Source organism: Chenopodium album, chromosome 18 (assembly GCF_948465745.1).
Source record: "Chenopodium album chromosome 18, dcCheAlbu1.1, whole genome shotgun sequence".
NCBI lineage: Eukaryota > Viridiplantae > Streptophyta > Magnoliopsida > Caryophyllales > Amaranthaceae > Chenopodium > Chenopodium album.
The window spans coordinates 44,435,550-44,455,341 of record NC_137851.1 but is presented as its reverse complement, the minus strand read 5'-3'; the positions used below and the strand labels follow the sequence as shown (position 1 = coordinate 44,455,341).

At 34.5% G+C, this 19,792-nt stretch overlaps 1 protein-coding gene across 1 annotated transcript; it reads left to right on the top strand.

Moving 5' to 3' along the window:
- The first annotated feature begins 14,741 nt into the window (after positions 1-14,741).
- LOC145592190 (uncharacterized) lies at positions 14,742-17,176 on the top strand. The gene is made up of 3 exons (XM_081648650.1): positions 14,742-15,605; positions 15,737-15,878; positions 16,236-17,176. Exons 1-3 carry the CDS (start codon positions 14,742-14,744, stop codon positions 17,174-17,176), a joined length of 1,947 nt encoding a protein of 648 aa, XP_081504776.1.
- The last annotated feature ends 2,616 nt before the right edge of the window (positions 17,177-19,792 follow it).

The window sequence follows — 19,792 nt, the reverse complement described above, 5'->3', positions numbered from 1 at the left end:
AATCAGAACAGTCTCTCACTCTGTATTTTATTATTAGCTCTATTTTTCGTGCGTACATATGATAAAATATCATAAAATTAAAGTTGGTTGAAGAATAAAAAAATTATTAAACAAAAATGAGTATAAGGCCTTGTTCACTTCACCTTAAAAAAATAATATTAAGTAAAAATAATTTCAGTTCTATAAAAAAAAGTTTAGTTCAGTATAATTAATTTTAGTTCAGTAAAATTAATTTAGTTCAGTAAAATTCAGTTTTCTTAAGAAGAATTATAACAGAAAATCAATAAAAATAATTTCAGTTCAGCAAAAATAATTTCAGTTTAGTAAAAATTAATTTCAGTTCAGTAAAATTTATTTCAATTCAGTAAAAATAATTTAAATTTAGCAAATATAATTTTATTTCAGTAAAATAATTTCAGTTCAGCAAAAATCAGGTGAAGTGAACGGGGCCTAAGTGAAGAGGAGAGAAAAATATGATATGAGGAGATTTTTAGTGAAGAGGAAAAAAGTAAAATATTATTATAAGTTTTCAAAAAAATCAAGCAAGTAATAAAATACGGCAGCAAAAAGAAAGTGAAACAAGTATGGAGTAATAAAATATTGAGAGTGGGTTTTTTTTTATGATGAAAAGTTTTATACTCAGTACTCTATAATAGTTTTATGTAATTTTGAATTGGGAAAAATTAAAAAACAATGATATTTGAAAATTATATTTTGTTATTTAGAAATATACTATAATGTTCAAAATTTTGAAATATGTAGTGTAGTTTGATTTTTCGTATCATTATAATAGTACTTCGCATACAATGAAATATGTAATAATTGGTCAAATATATGTAGTTAAAACCATACAAAATGCAAATAAGAACACCCTCTGTTTTAATATTTGACACTGTCAATTTTAAACACATAACTTTATTTTAATATAATTAAATATAATTAAAAATTATATTATGAAACTTTATATTAATACCTATCTAACAACATATTTTATAATTAAATATATTTTTATTATGTTAATAAAAATTACAATAAAATCTAATATTTTTTTTTTTTGAAAGAAATAAAATCTAATACATAAATAGTGAAGAAATACCCAATGTCCTATATAGTGAAGAAATACCCAATGTCCTAGATATGTTGAAGGGGAAGACGAATTGAAGAGATGGTGACGGAGGAAAAGGGGAATTAAATGTTGTTGTTGATAAGATTTGTAAGGAGTAGTGAAACAAACGGAAAAAGAAAGAGTAAAAAGAGGGGCAAAATAAAAAGAGAAAAGAGCTTCAGCTGACCTAAGAAATGTTTGTTGTTTATTTGTTTGTTTGTTTTTTTTTTTTTTTTTTTTAAAACAATTAACATGATGACACTATAAATTGTACAAAATCAAAGTCTGACTTTCTTTCATTCGTAAGAGCAACCACACTGTTCGTGTTTGTGTTCCAAACTTGTTAATTAATTAATGATGGGTCCCTTCGCCCCTTACCCACTAACCGTTCCACACCTACACTTATTCATTTCATCCAATTGGAAAAGGAACCCCTACTGTATTCATTTTAACATTAATCATTTAATGGTGAAATGAGTTTCAATTTTTTTATGTACCGAGTCTCAATTGTTAGAGTAATCTTCATAATAGGTTTTGCGAATGATGGGAATTTAGATCTTGTTTAGTTCACCTTATTTTAACTTATTTCAGAGAAAATAAGTTAATATCAAATCACTATTTTATGTGCAGTTTTTTATCGCTAAATCTAATATATATATATATAAAGGGGAGTTTTTTCCCGAGTTTTTAGAGAGCCACGTAGTATTTAATTTTCTCAGCGCGCCATGTAGGATTATAAATCTTAGGAGTAGCCAATTAAATAAGAGATTATTAATTTCTTTTAGAATTAAATAATTCAAATGCCACGTAAGCAAAATCTAACCTAATCTAATCTAATCTAATATATATATAGGGGAGTTTTTTCCCGAGTTTTTAGAGAGCCACGTAGGATCTAATTTTCTTAGCGCGCCATGTACGATTATAAATCTTAGGAGTAGCCAATTAAATAAGAGATTATTAATTTCTTTTAGAATTAAATAATTCAAATGCCACGTAAGCAAAATTGGCGAATGAGATTTTTAAGTTTAAATTAATTGAATATTAAATATTATCTTTTAATATTAGGAATTTTATCTAAACATATAACAAATATTAGCTCATAAAAAAAATAATAAAAAACAATCAAACAAAACGTGCATCGCACGGGCTTCATCTAGTATCTTTAATTTCGTGATAATAAAATTATGAAAATCACGTATTAATAAAACAAACATTATTACGAATCTAACAAGACACCATTTGATAAAAAAATTTCGTATAGATTATCGTATATTTAAGGTCAAAACTTGGTCAAATTTGACATTCAAATCAGACTAGATTAACAAAAATAAGGTAAACCAAACAAGGCTTTAGTCCTACATTGGTAGATAGAAGTTGGTTATATAGGTTAGTCTATATACCTTAACATTGGGATAGAAGTCCTACATTGGTTGAATGGAAGAAGTTAGCTTGTTCAAATCTATTTAACTTGTTTAGGAAGAAAGTTCCACGTTGGTTGAATAAGGGATATTAGCTTACTCTATTCTATTTAACTTGATGTTGGGAAGAAACTCCCACATTAGTTAAATAGAAAAGTTTAGCTTGGACTCTTGGAGCTAGTGTGTAAGTTACTCTATCTATTTAACTTGATGTTGGGAAGAAACTCCCACATTGGTTAAATAGAAAAGTTTAGCCTGGAGCTAGTCTATAAGTTTAACATTTGGAGCATAACAAAATTTTAATGTGAGTCATAGTTTATGACCACTGGCTCGGTCGGGCGCAAGCATATACTTAGAAAATAATATTTGCTCGCCCGATAGGGCAAAGTTAGCCCGATCGGGAGAGAAAACTTATTTTGAGAAGTGTAAATGGCCCGATCGGGCGGGCTTTGCTCGGTTGGGGCCTACAAATTGTTACCTACACCCCGGGGAAGGGAACACTGCCTACACCTCCTACATCTTCCGCGCGTGTCTCACCCTTCTCTTTTCATTTATGAATTTTCTGTAAATTTTTATAACATGTTCATTTCTGTAATGGTTAATGTTCATTTTTGTTTATTAAATGTTCATTTTTTAGCAAGGAGTTTTTTATTCTAATTAATAATTCGTATATTTTCTGAATTGTATTTTTAGAATATATTATAGATAAACCTGAGAACAAATTTATCTATCAGGATTACTGCACGCAAATCATTTTTATTATAAGAAGAATTACATTATCAAACATTCATTTTTTTTATGGTTTTTTTTTTTTTTTATGTTTCAACATATATTCTTTTTTGTTTCATCAAATATTCATTTCAAGAGTTATGTGTAACTGTGTAAGTAATATAATAAGTTGCATGCAAATACATACATCTAAGAATTCTATTTATTTAAATAACATGTTGTTAAAAAATAATCTCCAATATAAAATAAATTTAATTTAATTACAATAATAACACATTTCTATTCTATTTCATGTAATTGCTTCATAAACATGAAAGTGAACCATTTAATCCTAAATGTACATATGTGTCTTGTTAAATGAACATTATTAATTGTTACATTTGGTATAATAAAGTGTCTATATAGATATATCCTCCTTGTTGCACCTCTAATCATATGAAATTTGTGTGTTTTCCATGAAAAATATAATCCAATGAGCACAATATATTTTCCGCCTTCAACTTCTTTGCTTGATTATCCTGTATAATAAGATATCATGTTTTTCAAAAAAAATTAATAACAACCATGAACACATTCCAAACAAAAGTACGTGTAAGGATTCAAAATTGAACATTTACGAATGAATAACAATAACGAATTCGAAAATGAACACACTGTAAAGTAATAAATTAATACTACATTTTGTACGATGAATGAACAACATGTGATGATTTTTAAACATTTTATGATATGTGAATGAACATACATTAATATATGTGTAAATATACATTAATATATGTGTGAATATACACATATCCAAATGAAAATCTATGTATCAATATTCAAATAAACATTTGTCAATATTAAAGTTAAAATGTATGTATATATTAATTTAATATAAAGTTGAACATGTTTTATTATAGCCTATGTGACTATTTTCATTATGAGAATGAACATGTACGTATTTAAATCTAAATGAACAATTGTTTAAATCTCATTATACATTCATTAATATCCCAAAACTAGGGTAGTGTTCTCTCAAGACTGGACCCTAGTTGATCTTATCTAAGGTAAGAATGCGAATGATCATATACTAATATCATAATGAACATCTATCAAAATAAAAATGAACATTTATCCAAAAATCATTTTCATTATAAACTAATTCAAATTTCAATAATTCAACGAAAGCTCAACTATTTATGAAAATTAGCACAATTATACTCTATATTTCAGTGGCAAATAATTTCATTATTCCTTATGATTTCTACATATGAGCATTATATAAATATGTGAATATACATATATCCAAGTAAGGATGAACAATTTATGTATTAATATTTGAATAAACATCTATCAATAAACAATTTTCATGCATATAGTATCATTATCCAAATGAGACTCATGATCATTTCTAAATAAGAGAATGAAATGAATGTGAATTTAAATCTAAGTGACTATTTTTCTCAATATGAGAATGTACTTATATAACAATCCAATTGAACATTTATAAAAATTAGAATGATCACCAATTAATATGTGAATGAACATATATATAGGTCATAATGAGCATTTATCAATATGAGAATGAATGGTATAAAAAAGAAATTTCCATTATAAGTCATAACAATTATAAGAACTAGAACAAGTTGTACATAGTTTTTAACAATTTTAGGCCAACAATTAATAATATAAAATCATGCCTTAACACAAAACTAGAGAATATCAAACAATAACATAATTCAACTACAATTATAAGACTCACTTACTTCCACAAAAAAGTTTAAGAAGTCACAAATTCTTACTCAAAATCTTTAATTCCAGAGAAAAAATTTGATGGAGATGACAATAATATGAACATATATCAGAAATTTAATGCTCGTATATTAATATGCGAATGATCATCTACTAATATGCTAATGAACATCTATCATAACAAAAGTGAACATTCTTCAACAATTATTTTCCACACTAAACTAAATTTATATCTCAATAATCTGACGAAATAGATCAAACTATTCAGAAAATTAGGACAACAACACTCTGTTTTCAATTAGTTATGTCTAATAATTATATAATATAATAACACACCATAAACTAATTCAACACAAGAGTACATCAAATATTGATATAATTCAATCAACATATTAATTTTTTTTCTAAGATTGACAATCAATTTGGGGGAAAAAATTACAGTAATCAAATAATACTTAAGAATTATATCAAATCAATGAAATGAAAAAAGGAGAGATAAATTAGTACCTCATCAATGATTTGCGTCAACAATGAGCCTCTCATAAGAAGTGACATGAATAGATGATGATTAAATTTCTATGATGAAAAATATAAAGGTTTTTAGAGAGAGAACATTAAGGATGAAGGTTTTTAGAGAGAGAAAATGGATATGTTGAAATTTTTTGGAGAAAAAAATAAAGAATGATGGTTTTTGGAGAGAGAAATTGTAAAATGAAGCTTTTTAGAAGATAACAATGATGATATACATATAATCTGTATTTATTTGGGAGAGAGGTAAATTGATGGTGGTGGTAGGGGGGGTGTAGGTATATTTACCTACACTAGGGTGTAGGCATTAGTAATTAGGTCAGGACCTAGTTAAAACTTTTGTCCGTTTTTGCCTGACTGGGCCAAAGTTGGACAAGACGGGCTTGGCCCGATCAGGCTAGTGTAAACGGTTACTTTTCTACGATTAAATTTGATTATGATAATAGTGACTATTCATTAAAAGTCAGATTATCTTAATTAATGATAACCCCGATCGAGACATTCGTTAGTATTTGCTTTTTAATAATACTCTGCCTATGTTGTTTAAAACTTGCATGTCTTACAATAGCTTAGTGGTATAATGGTACATTTATATGTGTATAAATTTGACCTTATACATTGAGACTACTTCAATAATATGACTAATATCCTACACAATAATATATATATATATATATATATATATATATATATATATATATATATATATATATATTTAATAAGTAAATGTGATAAATAACACATGTTTAATATACCTGAATAAAGATAAGTTCAAAGGTAATAATGACCACCTTTAACTTACCGCTGCCTCTACATTGACTACATATGACTTTGTGGGACAAGTTTAAAATAAGGAAAACTCAACCCTTAAAAATGGTAAATAAACATAAGACGTGGTCCATACAATTAATCATATTATCTATACAAGTAACCATATCATCCAAACATTAATATCATCATTTCAACCTATACACTTAAAGATATCGATCATCCATACAATTAATCATATTTGTAGACACCTTAAAATGTCTCCCCAAAACCAAATCCGATGATGAACAATATTTCACCGCCATTATTGGTTGGGTTGAGTATTTTAATCTTTGGAGTGCTTAAATCCATATTCAGTCCAATACATTTCATAAAGCAACCCAATTCTTAGTCCATTTCTCCAAATCATAACTTATTTTCCTCTTTTCGTGTCCACATCACAAAACCGTGCTTAAATGATTTGGTGGCCCTAAATTTTTGATCCAAATATTATTTTTTTGGATAGGCCTTGAAATAAGCTTTCTAACATTATATCACAAACCCTATTCCGATTTAAAACAAAGAAGATATGAGCAAAACACTAAATTCGGCCCAAAATCAACACCCTTGCTAAAACGGCCATATCTTAAAATATACAAAATATTTTGAACTAATTTTAATTGGATTGGAAATTAGACTTGATAATCTTTCCAACGATATATTAAATGTCTTATTCCGAGTTACGAATCAAAAGTTATCATAGTTTTAAAAACGCGTAAAAACTGGAAATTACAGCACCGCGGTAAAAATACCATGACACGGCAGACATTGCCGTGTCACGGCAATTTGCACCGTGAAACGGCAATTTTCACCGTGACACGACAATTTCTAGGTTTAGTTTCTTCGCGGCGCTTCAATTCTAGGGTTCCGTAGCTCACCCCTCATATTTTCTCTATAAATACGAAGTTGATTTCTCTAGTTTCGGGGCACCAAATAATTCTCTCTTCCTCTCTTATACACCACATAATTCTCTCTTCCTGTCTTTGGCACCAACAATAATTCTCTTTTCTCTCTTTAGCCTAAACACTAGCCTTCCTATCCTCTCACAATACTTCCCTTTGGCACTCCAAGCTAAGGAGTCCATACTTGACTCGAAGTTCGATACCTAAACCAAGGCGTGAAAAGGTAGAATTAACTGAGGGTTTGGACCAAATCAACTCTACTTTTATTAATTTAAATTCAATTTATTTTTATTTTTTTATTGAATTTACTAATAATTTATTCATGATGTAGCAATTTAAAGAAGCGCGGAACGTGAGTAATTAATTCACTTAATTACTCTTTTTATTATTCTTGTTGCTAGTATCATGATTAGGTTTATTATTATTTGATTTGACTAACGGTATTATGGTTAAATTGCTTCTAATTTTGATGTTGATTTTTATTATGTTTGATGATCACCGTATTGCATGTTTAAAGGGAATATGTAATTGAATATTATGCTTAATAAGATAATTTGGACGACCAGTTTAGGTTCCTTTTTAATCTTGTTGTTTAATCAAGTGATCACAATATTTTATAATTATGTGTTGCATTAATATTTAACCAATTTAGCCTAATATTAGTTTGGAGCAAATTGAATCTTTGTTTTCATGCCTTCGAGATTACAGGAATCGAGTAGAGGCCAATACGAGCGAATGTGACTCCATGACTCACTTCGTACTATCATCCCCAATCATCCTTTCATGCTTCCGAACTATATGGAGTTAGTAATCTTATAGATTATGAATGGGGTGTAACCTTCATGGGTCAATCATTGTTGCCTATCATTGTCCTTTTTATCGTGGTTGCCTTACAATGATCCGTGAACGGTTTACAAGTTCCTTAAAAACTTGTTAGCGGCTCCCTACTTTGCTTTGTCCCTAATCGTATCCCTAATCATATGTCAATTCCCACTTCCTATGAGTGTCAAGCATATTCACAACATGCTTAACGTATGTGTGCTTCGAATGACGCCTACAATATTATCAAGACAATTAACCATGTCATTGATCCAAACAATCACCCAAGTAATTATTGATATCATCTAGGCAATTAACCATGTTATTTAGCCAATTAATTCATATCATCTAGCCTATACAATAAAAAATCATTCAAGTAAAAACCGATATCATTAAGATAATTAGCAATGTCATTTAGCCAATTAATCATATCATTTAGGCTAGACATTTAAAAAATATCATCCAAGTAATTACTAATATCATCTAGATAATTAACCATGTCATCTAGCCAATTAATCATATCATCTAGTCTATACACTTAAAGATATCTCCAAGTAGTTAATGTTGTCATCCAAACCATTAACCATTTCATTTAGCTAATTAATCATATCATCTATCTTAGACTCTTAAAAATATCACAAATCTAAGTAATTAATGATATCGTCTAGACAATATCATTATTAGCCACTGATTTTAAAACCCTAGAAACCGTACATCAGAAAATTCATAAAAGTACCGATACTTGCAATAAACAAATTGACTAACTCCATATTATGTTCTTCGTAATTTAAGAATTAGAAGAATTACCATCGAATTTCCAGCAAATTACAGAAATCCACTTAAAATTTTGAATTAAATTTCCAAATACAATCATTAAGCTAGTCATCCACTAATTGCAAAAACCCATTAAACCCCACATACAAAAAAAAAAAATAAAAAAAATAAAAATAAAATAAAATAAAATAAAATAAAATCATAAAAATACCAATTAAATCACTAAACTAATATTTGGGCCCGAGCATAGGACAAAGCATCACATTATCCTATAAATATATAAAAGACCATATAAAGGTCACATGACTGAGTCCGAATCCTCTATCCCATTATTGTGCCTGGCCCATTCCATGTACCACTCAACATTATTGGTCCATATCTTTTTAACTATCACTTATCTCTCTTTCTTTTCTTGTATACTGTTTTGGGTGTCTTTGTCCCTCGGGAGAGTTACAACTCGAAGACTGGTCTGGTGACGCTTGTACCTGCAAAATAACGGAGACTCCGGGTGGTTAGAGCTCCGCCTCCGACGATCAAGTTAGAACGTGTTGGAGAATACGAAAAGGTGTGGAAAAGTAGAGTGAGATCTTCTCGGATTCCGAGATCAGGTGTTTTCTCTGATGTAAGAGAATGTAGGGTTGTTGTAATAAATGTATATCTCCCATAAATAGAGGAAATCTCCCTATTTATAGGGTCATTGGGAAAAGTGTCATTTCTTAGGTCATTCTGACCTAGTTTGGTGGTCGTAATACGACTTTCTCGGGATTTGGGCCAGAAAGGCAGCCTTTTCTCCCATTTGTTTGAAGTGACACGTGTCATTAGGTGAGAGATCCATTTGGGCCTCTCAGAGGCTGACACGTGTCAACTTCTGATAGGGCCACGTGTCTTGGGTAATTTTACCCAAAACATTTGCCCCTCACAGATGTGACGTGGCTTGCCACGGGGCATCTGTGACATTTGTCACACATGCATTGGGTGGTCAGTTTTACTGTTCACCCATCTAGTAAAATTGCAAGGTTGCCCCTGGATTCACCCTCTATAAATATTATTGTTGCCCCTCATTTTTCGCATATTCACAAAAAAACTCTTAAGAGAATCTTTGACTTTTCAAAAGAACTTTTTGCCTGCCGCTTGCTTTCATCCGTCTGACACAGTCGGCTCAAGCAACTTTCAACAGCACCTTCACGAGGTAACCGTATGCTCTTTCTCTCTTTTTATATTTCGCTTTTCCGTCTGTGTTTGTTTTTCCCTTTTTACAAATGGTATCACAAACACACATAGCACGGCCTAGGATAGCTGCCAACCAGTCACCTGAGACGGCTGAATCTAGGACTAGGGGTGTCGCCTTCCCCAATCTGCACTCATCCCCAAATCCGACCGTGTCTGTGTTTGTGCAGGACACTATGGCCAGAACTAAGAGGACAACTCAGGCGTCCAGTAATGAAGAGGACGAGAGTCCTATTAGGGTGCCTAGGATTGAAGTCTCCTATCATCCGTCTGGCATCCCAACTACGTCGGATGACTCTATTTTGGATGAGTCAGAAAATGAGTCTAGCGAAGAGACATCCGGCTCCGAACAGGGGTCGTCCCAGTCGGATGATGTCTCAGGCGGCTCTAAGAGCGAAGAGAGGCCGCCTGAGGCTGTCGAAGAGGAATCTGAGGGGGAGGCCACCTCCGTCGAACAAGGCCAGGAGGAGAATTCTTCCTCTCTTCAATAGCGGTACACCCCATACTTTACTCACATTTCTGCTGCAACTCAAAGGCTCATGCGGAAAAACTTAGAAGAGATCCGGGACACCTATGTGATGGGGGCCGGCTATAAAATAAAAGTCCCAGCCCTTGATGATACAATCGTCTGGCCGCCTGACCAAAGCTATGAGGATTCTTGCTTTGGATGTTATGCGGCCACAATACAGGCGGGCCTTTGGTTCCCACTGGATCTGGCCATCGAGGAGATCCTTGATGGGTACTGCTTGGGGGTATGGCAGCTAGCACCCAATTCTTGGGTCAATATTTTAGGATTTGTATCTGCCTGTAGGATGCAGGGAGTGGAGCCCAACTTTGAGGCATTCACCCATATGCATTACCTAAGTATAACTCCCAAGTCATCCGGACCTGGCTGGTACACTTTATCTTGTAACAAAGGTTACATGATGACTCTGGGGAAGGAGAATAAGTGGAAATATTGGAGGAATAAGTTCTACATCATCTCTTCCCTAGACACCATCCGGAATAAAAAGTTCAACTCTTGGAACTAGAACCCTTATCTTTTGGGTCAAAAAGCAATTCTCCCGCCTGTGTCTGATGAAGGCTTGGATCAGATTTTGACGCCTGGCTATTTAAAGTTGAAATAAAGACGGTAAAAGGGGGATCTGAGAAGGAGATCATCCCAAATAGCTACATCCCTAGGTTTGAATGGCTCATGGGTCCCTTTTTCCTAGCCGCCTGTGGCCTAAGCATAGAAAAAGGAAGAGGTGGGCAGCTGGATGAGTGTTTTGTAGAGCATTTAAATTTTTACTTTGCTTGTTTTTCTAACCACCCAGTCAGCCTTTTTGCAGAAGAAGTTATGTCTCAACTGGACCCCAGCAAAAAGCCAGGCAACTTAGCCGTCGCATACCGCTAGATGGTTCGGCAGAAGAGCCAGATCTTCAAAAAAGATCAGCTGGAGCATGTAAGCTCTCTTGCATCTGCCAATTTCTTTTTGGACTTGAATTTTATGCTTTTGCTAAGTGTTGTGTTTTTCCAAGAAGGATCCGTGAAGCCTCCTGTGTTGCCGGCTTTGGAGCAAAAGCCCCCCAAACGGCCCGCTTCTGAGGAGGGGCCAACGCCCACAAAGCATCGGAAGACGATTGCTCACAAACCTTCTGCGAGCCAATCCGAATCCCACCCCTCAACAGGCAGCAAGTTGCTGGCTGCGATGGCTGCTCTTAAGCAGGTGGAGGAGTCCAAGTCTTCAAAGGACAAGCCTCTGATGGGTGCTGCCGGCTCTCCAGGCGGTCTTTCTAACAAGCGGAAGGACAAGAACGCCCAGGATCTAGTCGTGGTTCCAGGTACCTCCGTCTTTGACCCTTTTCCTTACCCTTGCAGGGTTAAGACTTATAGCCAGTCGCCATCAAGCTCTGAAGCCAGCCGGTCTTATGGCCGGACCTATGCCAGCCTCTCACCCAATGTTGCATGTGCAGATGCTCCTTAGACGCCGGATGCTCAGCAAATAAACCAAAGACATGCTCAAGTCCGTCTCTATTGAACAGCGTGACTCCATTAAAGGAGTTAGCTCCCTCAACTTCGATGTCATTCTGGAAAATCTAGCGGAGGTAGCTTTCTTTTTAAGTTAGGCTATTATTTTGAATTTTGACCTAGCCGACTGCATATTAACCGCCTCCTCTATTAACCGGATGTAGGCCATGATGAGAGTGAATGGTCTTAAAAAACCATTCAACGACAAACAAAAAGAGGTAAGGGCTGCCAACCTAAGGGCCGCTTCCAATCTTGATAAAGCCATGTATGATGTAAATAAGACTGAGTTGCTAACTCAAGATATCCTGTACTCATAGGCAGCTGCGAATTTACGAGTCAAAAAAGATTTGGAGGCGACCCAAAAGAAGGTGACTGAGCTGAAGCCGGAGCTGAAGATGGCCAAAACTGAGTTGGACAAGCTACAAGATGTTGGCAGGGAGACGGATAGTCTCAGGCGCTTAAATGAGAAGTTTCAAAAACAGCTTTCCAACCAGGAGAAGCAGCTCACGTCCAAGTGGACCGCCCGGATTGAAGAAGAGAAGAAGCTGCTCATATAGGAGAATGAGGCCGACTACGTCACTCGCATGAAGATGGCGTGGAAGTCTCTTTTCCCCAAAGACAATTACGCCGTCTGGGAGTATTGTTATGAGCAAGCTACTAATGAGCTTGATGCGCATGCGGACCTAGAGGCGGAGGGCGGGCCAAATGTCCACGATGAGGATAAGGAAAAGGAGCACAACGAGCAGCATCCGACCAACGAAGAAGTGGCCGATGAAAATGAAGCTGAGTCCTCTCCTGAAGCCGATTAAGTTTTTTCTGCTGCCGGATGGCCATTTCAAATACATTTCCGGCCTGCATGCCGAGTATCTTTGTTTTTACCGACTGAAGAGTCGGGTTTATTCAACAATTTCTCTGTTTCCCCCTGATGTATTCTAGGTACAATGTTTAATTTTGCTGGCCAAGGGTTAGCTTTTGTTTATGAATCAGCCGGCCATCTGGTCGGCCTTTCTTTAAAAGTTAAGCTCTTTTAAATGCTTGCGCGTATGCTGCATCTTATTTGATACAGGCGGCGTACCGGGTGTTATTGCCCCTGGACGGTTATATGCTTGGGTTCAAGAGTGGGTTGATTGACTTGAAAATTTTTTATACCTAAAAGAGTATGAATAATTTCTAAGTCAATCAATCACTATGGCGATTGCCCCAAACCAAGCGTACAACCAGCCACTGACCATCCGGTTCTTTTAGACAAACGGCCTTGAACCTTTTTCCAGGCGGCCGAATGACTATTATGTTTGAGCCTTAGCCCTTGAATTCTCACCATTACGCTTAAAAGAAGCAGGTGGAATACAATGTTTTATCTGCTCTCGTCCGCCTGCATTGCTCCGTTTGCAAATACAGACGGTCATACAACACTTGAGGTATAGCAGGCGGTCACATAGGGGCCGCCTGCCCCACTTAAACAGGTGTGAAGGGAAAACTTAACTCATAAGTACCCAAACGAGCAATAATAATGATTTTTATTCATAATTTCCAAAAAACATGTTACAATTTGTACTTCTGAGCTACTAAATTACAAAATATTGAAGTACAGCTAACACCACATGCATTTTTACCCTGCTCCACCGAAGTAATTTTCGGGCTTTACTTGTGAATTAGCAAGTAAATTAATGCATCCATTAGCTTAGGAGGACCACTAGCCCCACAATGTACATGAAGTACACCCGTATCATCCTCATGTCTTCCTCAAAAGTAAAGACATGCTGATCTTCTTGGTTATCTTGAAACATGGTGGCCGAAATTAATGGTGGTTTTTGTTTGGTTTTTTTGGGTAAGGAGCAATGGCGGACCTTAGTAGGGGCGAAACGGGGCCTGGCCCCTGATAACTTTTGAAGAAAATTTTTTAAAGCCCATTTAAAAATAAAAAAAAAATAAAAAAAAAAATTAAAAAAAAACCAAAACTGATGCTTTCTATCTTCTAGGCGGCAGTTAAATCAAAGAAAAGGAAAGATTCCTTCCCAATTCCCAATTCCCTAAAAAATCACTCTAACAATTGACAAACCTATAAACCCTTGGTCTTTCCCCTCCCTTTACTCCTCCGTATTACAGAGTACATATTCCATTAAACAATTCACTTTTTCGTTCCAATTCAATTACAACTTCCAAGAACAAATTACAAATTTACAATATCACTATATCAGGTATATACTCGACTACTTTCTCAATTTTTTGTTTTTAAGTTTTTGTTTTCAATTATTTTTTTTACTTTTTGCAATTAATTTTTTTTATGTTATTATACTATGTACTAATGATTAATTTGAGCATTAATAAACAAATTGATAATTTTAGGTGACAAGACGTTATCAAAGTTAATTAATTACTTAGTTCAAAGTATAGAGCACGTTTTGCCTTCGGTACGTCGTTCTTTATTTCTCTATTAATATTTATTGATTGATAAGTTATTTTTAACTTTTGATTTATACTTGTGATTTGTGAATTGTAATGCATTGATGGTTAACAAATTAGTCGCTTATGAATGTATGCTTGATTGCTTAAAGTTAGTTTCTTGTTTTCTTTCATATTATTTTCTTTGATTGGTTGCTACTTGTTAGAATTAAATAATTAATTAAAACGTAATTGTTGACATTTCTAAAATAAATTTAACATATAATTAATTTCAGGTAAACAAATATGAACAAACAAAAATCTATTACCTCCTTTTTCAAACGAAAAGAGCCAGAAAATGACACAACACCCGACGAAAATAATCCAGTTAATGAAGATACCCCTACCCGAACACATAATCATGAAGAAGGTCCATCGATTATTGATATTGACAATGTGGATATTAATTCTTTAGAACGTGATCCAGGGTTACGTCCTCCAATATGGGCTTACCCAATTGGAAAACGAAATGAAATAAGACATGCTTATATTAAATTGGGGCCTTATCAACCTCAATTGGCAGAATATCCATTTTCAGGGCCTACAAAGCATCGTCGCCGATTTCAATCTACTTGGTTTGCTAAGTTCCCAGATTGGTTGGAATATTCACCTTCTAAAGATGCTTCATTTTGTCTACCTTGTTATCTGTTTACTGAAACACCAAATTCTCGGGTAAAATCGTTGACTTTGACCGGATTCAAAAATTGGAAAAAAGTCAATGACGGGAAACGTTGTGGGTTCCTTGCTCATATTGGAGAAGGTCCATGTACAACTCATCGAAATGCGGTTCAATTATACAGGACTCTTCCTAAGCAAAAAGCAAAGATTCGAAATTTTTTTTACAAACAAAGTGAAATGCAAATCAAGAAAAATCGATTGCGTTTAAAGGCCTCTATCGATGTCCTCCGCTTGTTGACTACACAATCTTGTCCTTTAAGAGGTCACAATGAAATAAATAATTCTGAGAATCAAGGAAACTATCTTGAATTCAGAAAGGTGTTGGCTGCATATAATAAAGATGTTTCCAAAGCTATACGACAAGCTCCTTATAATGCCAAATATGCTGCTCCCTCGATTCAAAAAGAGATTCTCCGTATTATTTCAAATAAGGTTCGCAACTATATTAGAGAAGAAATTGGTAACTCTAAATTTTGTATTATAGTTGATGAGGCTCGAGATGAATCTAAAAGAGAGCAAATGGGTCTTGTTTTAAGGTTTGTTGACAAATATGGAACAATTAGGAGCGATTTTTTGACCTTATACGAGTTTCCGATACCACGACAGCAACACTTAAAAGAGAATTGTGTTCAGTTCTTGCTCGACATAATTTATCTGTTGAAAATATTCGAGGGCAAGGATATGACGGTGCTAGTAACATGAGAGGTGAGTGGAATGGTTTTCAAGCATTATTTCTTTCTGATTGTCCCTATGCTTATTATGTCCATTGTTTTGCTCATCATTTACAATTAGCATTGGTTGCCGCATCTAGAGATGTTAGAGTAATACATCAGTTTTTTTCAAATTTGACTTTCATTATCAATGTCATTGTTTCATCTCCTAAACGTGTTGACCAATTGCAATCCATCAAATCTGATGAAATAAAAAGGCTTTTATCTATTGGTGAAATAGACAGTGGTGGAGGAGCTAATTAGACGAGTACTTTAAAAAGAGCTGGAGATACACATTGGGGTTCACATCTTTACTCTATTCGTAGCTTGATGAAAATGTTTGATGCAACAGTGTTAGTACTTGAACACATCTCGAATGATAAGTCTTGTAATTCTTCTCAACGTGGGGATGCTGATGCTGCTTTAGATCTAATGATTTCCTTTGATTTTGTGTTCATTGCCCGTTTAATGGAAGAAATTTTGGAAATTGCTAATGTTCTATGTCAAGCCTTACAACAAAAGTCCCAAGATATTGTCAGTGCTGTGAAATTAGTGTCTACAAATCATGCACTAATTCAGGAAATGAGAGAAAATGGATGGGAAAGTTTTTTAGAGTCGGTGGTGTTGTTTTGTCACCAACATGATATTTTAATACCTGATATGAATTCTCCTTATATAGCTCGTAGGGGTCGAGCTCGTCTTCAACAAGATCGAGTTACAATGAATCATTTTTATCGAGTTGAAATATTTTTAGGTGCAATTGACAAACAATTACAAGAGCTAAATCGGAGATTTAATGATGACGCTTTAGAGCTCTTAACTTTATCATCTTTGTTAGAGCCCAAAGACGGATTTAAAAATTTTGATCTTGAGAAGGTTTGCTTGATTGCAGAAAATTTTTACCCCATGGATTTTACGGAGCAAGAAAGGTACAATTTGAGGTATCAATTGCAACACTTTTTTTGTGAAGCAAAAAATGAGCTTAGTTTGACTCATCATTCTACCTTGGAGGAATTTTGCGAACACTTGGCACAAACAGGAAAATCAAATGTATACTTTTTGTTTGATAGACTAATACATCTAGTTTTGACCCTTCTTGTCTCCACAGCTACCACTGAAAGAGCATTTTCAGCAATGAAGATCATGAAAACAAGACTACGTAACAAGATGGAGGATGAGTTTTTGGCCGATAGTTTAGTTATTTCCATTGAAAGGAAGATTTCTAAGTCATTTAGTACTAAATCAATAATTGATGATTTCAAATTATTAAAAGAAAGACGAACCTTACTTTAATAGTGTGCTGAAGAAATAGATTGTGACATTTGTATTAGAAATAATTAGATTGTGACACTTGCATTTTTTTTTAATTGTTTGGTAATATTTATTATATTTAGTATTCTTATACTCCTTATTATTATTGTTTTAGACGTACACTTATGCTAGATATTATTGGCCCCCGAAAGAAAAGATTTCAAGATCCGCCACTAGTAAGGAAGGAGATGGAAGAAGATAAGAATTAAGTGGTGAGTGAAGATTTTGGATAAGGGTAATTTTCTTTTTATAGTAAAAAGTAGGCAATTTATACTGTATTTTTATACATGTATATGTATAATAATCGTATAAGTATAAAGTACAAAATTTTTTGTTACACCAGGGGGAATATGTCATTTTCTTTATAAACAAGCATTGTTTACTCCTTTAGAGTATAATAAGTATATTCGTATGTTCACTTAGATTGTTAGAGTATTTTTTTTTTATTATTTTATCTAGTGATTTTTGCCATTTGTGCAATACCCTATTATATGACCAATTTACTTATAAAGTCCGCTACTCTAAAGACTCATGCCCAACCAATGTAGCGAGCGCTGGTGCGGCAACACAATGCGTGGCCCCATGTTAGATTATGCAGACCTAGTGTAGCAATTTCCGGGTTCCTTGGTACGCCAGTTAGCCCCTATAAGAAATTTGACATGATTGAGAAGTCGGCTTGATTACAATCGCAATAAGTGATCGACCTGACAAAAGATCGTCTCACTTAACTTAAAGCGCCTAAGCATTGGCTCATCGCAGGCACCGACGTAATGGTTCACAAAAAGAAAATGCGCTGACGTACTGGCACAACAGCAATTTCAACAAGTATCTACAACAAAAAAATTCAAGTAGCATTAAGGATCAACAAGCGTTGGTCTTCGGTAGTTTCCTTTGGAATATTATCGCAACAACTGAGGATGACTTCAAGTGAAGTTATCTTCGACAGCATTCGCTAAGATTGTGGAGGTTGTCAGTAAGATTTGAGAAGATAACACGAGATGGGTGGTCTTCGACAGCATTCACTAAGATTGTGGAGGTTGTCACTAAGATTTGAGAAGATAGCACGAGATGGGCGGTCTTCGACAACATTCGCTAAGATTGTGGAGGTTGTCACTAAGATTTGAGAAGATAGCACGAGATGGGCGGTCTTCGACAGCATTCGCTAAGATTGTGGAGGTTGTCACCAAGATTTGAGAAGATAACACGAGATGGGCAGTCTTCGACAGCATTCGCTAAGATTGTGGAGGTTGTCACCCAGATTTGAGAAGATAGCACAAGATGGGCAGTCTTCGACGGCATTCGCTAAGATTGTGGAGGTTGTCACCAAGATTTGAGAAGAGCGGTTCGTGATGAGGCGGTCTTCGACGACTTTTTCTATGATTGGGAAGGTCGTCACTATGATTCAAGGAAAAGGCTCGAGATGTAGCAGCATTGGTCGATGACGTTCCCTAACTTACGGAGGGTTGTCACAAACAACTGGAGGTGATTTCAAGCGAAGTTATCTTCGATCATGTTCCCTAGCTTGCGGAAGATGGTCACAAGGCGGTAGAAGATCGTTTCAAGCGAAGCAATCTTCGATAGTGTTCTCTAGCTTGCAGAATACTATCACAGTGGAAATTGGAGGCAGTTACAAGCGTAGCAGTCTTCAGGCGGTATCCCCTAGCTTAAGGAAGATCGTCACAACAAATCAGTTACCTTTAGAGACGTGTGCTCGACGGTGCAAGATACGCGTTTCTTAACTCTCTTATCTGTTTAACTAACGCTAGTTTGCAGGTATCAGCGTTACAAGAATGATTTAGGATCGCAGAACGTTCTGAATCATTCTCCGTCCCTATCGCTACTTTGAGTTTCGTTTTCGGGGGCTTTTATAGACACCCAAATGTGTCTCCCCAAAACCAAACCCAGTGATGAATACCTTTCATGTCATTTTATTATCGAACGAAGTGAAAGTGTGAAATGTCTAGTGATGAGGATGATTTTATTAAAATATCTCTTCTTTCTGTTTTTGAAAATATTTCTTTTCTCACCCTATTTTATGAAAACGTCCAGTCCAGTTTAGTTTGGTACATGAAAAGAGCTTTCCAACGATATATTATAAGCCCAATTCCGATGAATAACGAGAAAGTTATGGCCAAAATACTAAATTGGGCCCAAATCGGATTTTACCTACGGCCCAATGATCGTGTGGAGGGTCCAAAGGTTTAATCCTATTCCTAAACTAATTAGGATTTATTAGAAGCTTCTATAAGTTTCTAAAAGATCTTAATTATCCTTTTTTGAAAAGATAAAATCATAGAATTTGAAATTGAATAAAAACTTTCCTTTTTTAAAACTTTCTTTTTTTAAGTCCTAATTCTATTCGAATTTAAAGATGTTCAAAGACAGTCAGATATTATTTTCGTGCCTCATAATTTTTATCCAAATCTTATATGGTTAGATATATCTTGAAATTATCTTTCCAATGATATATTATAATATTAATTCCGAGCTATAACGAAAAACATATGAATGGAATACGAAACTCTATCCAAAACTGACACCCTTCCACTATTTCGGCCATATCTTTTTATCTACAAAATATTTTAATCTGATTCTAAT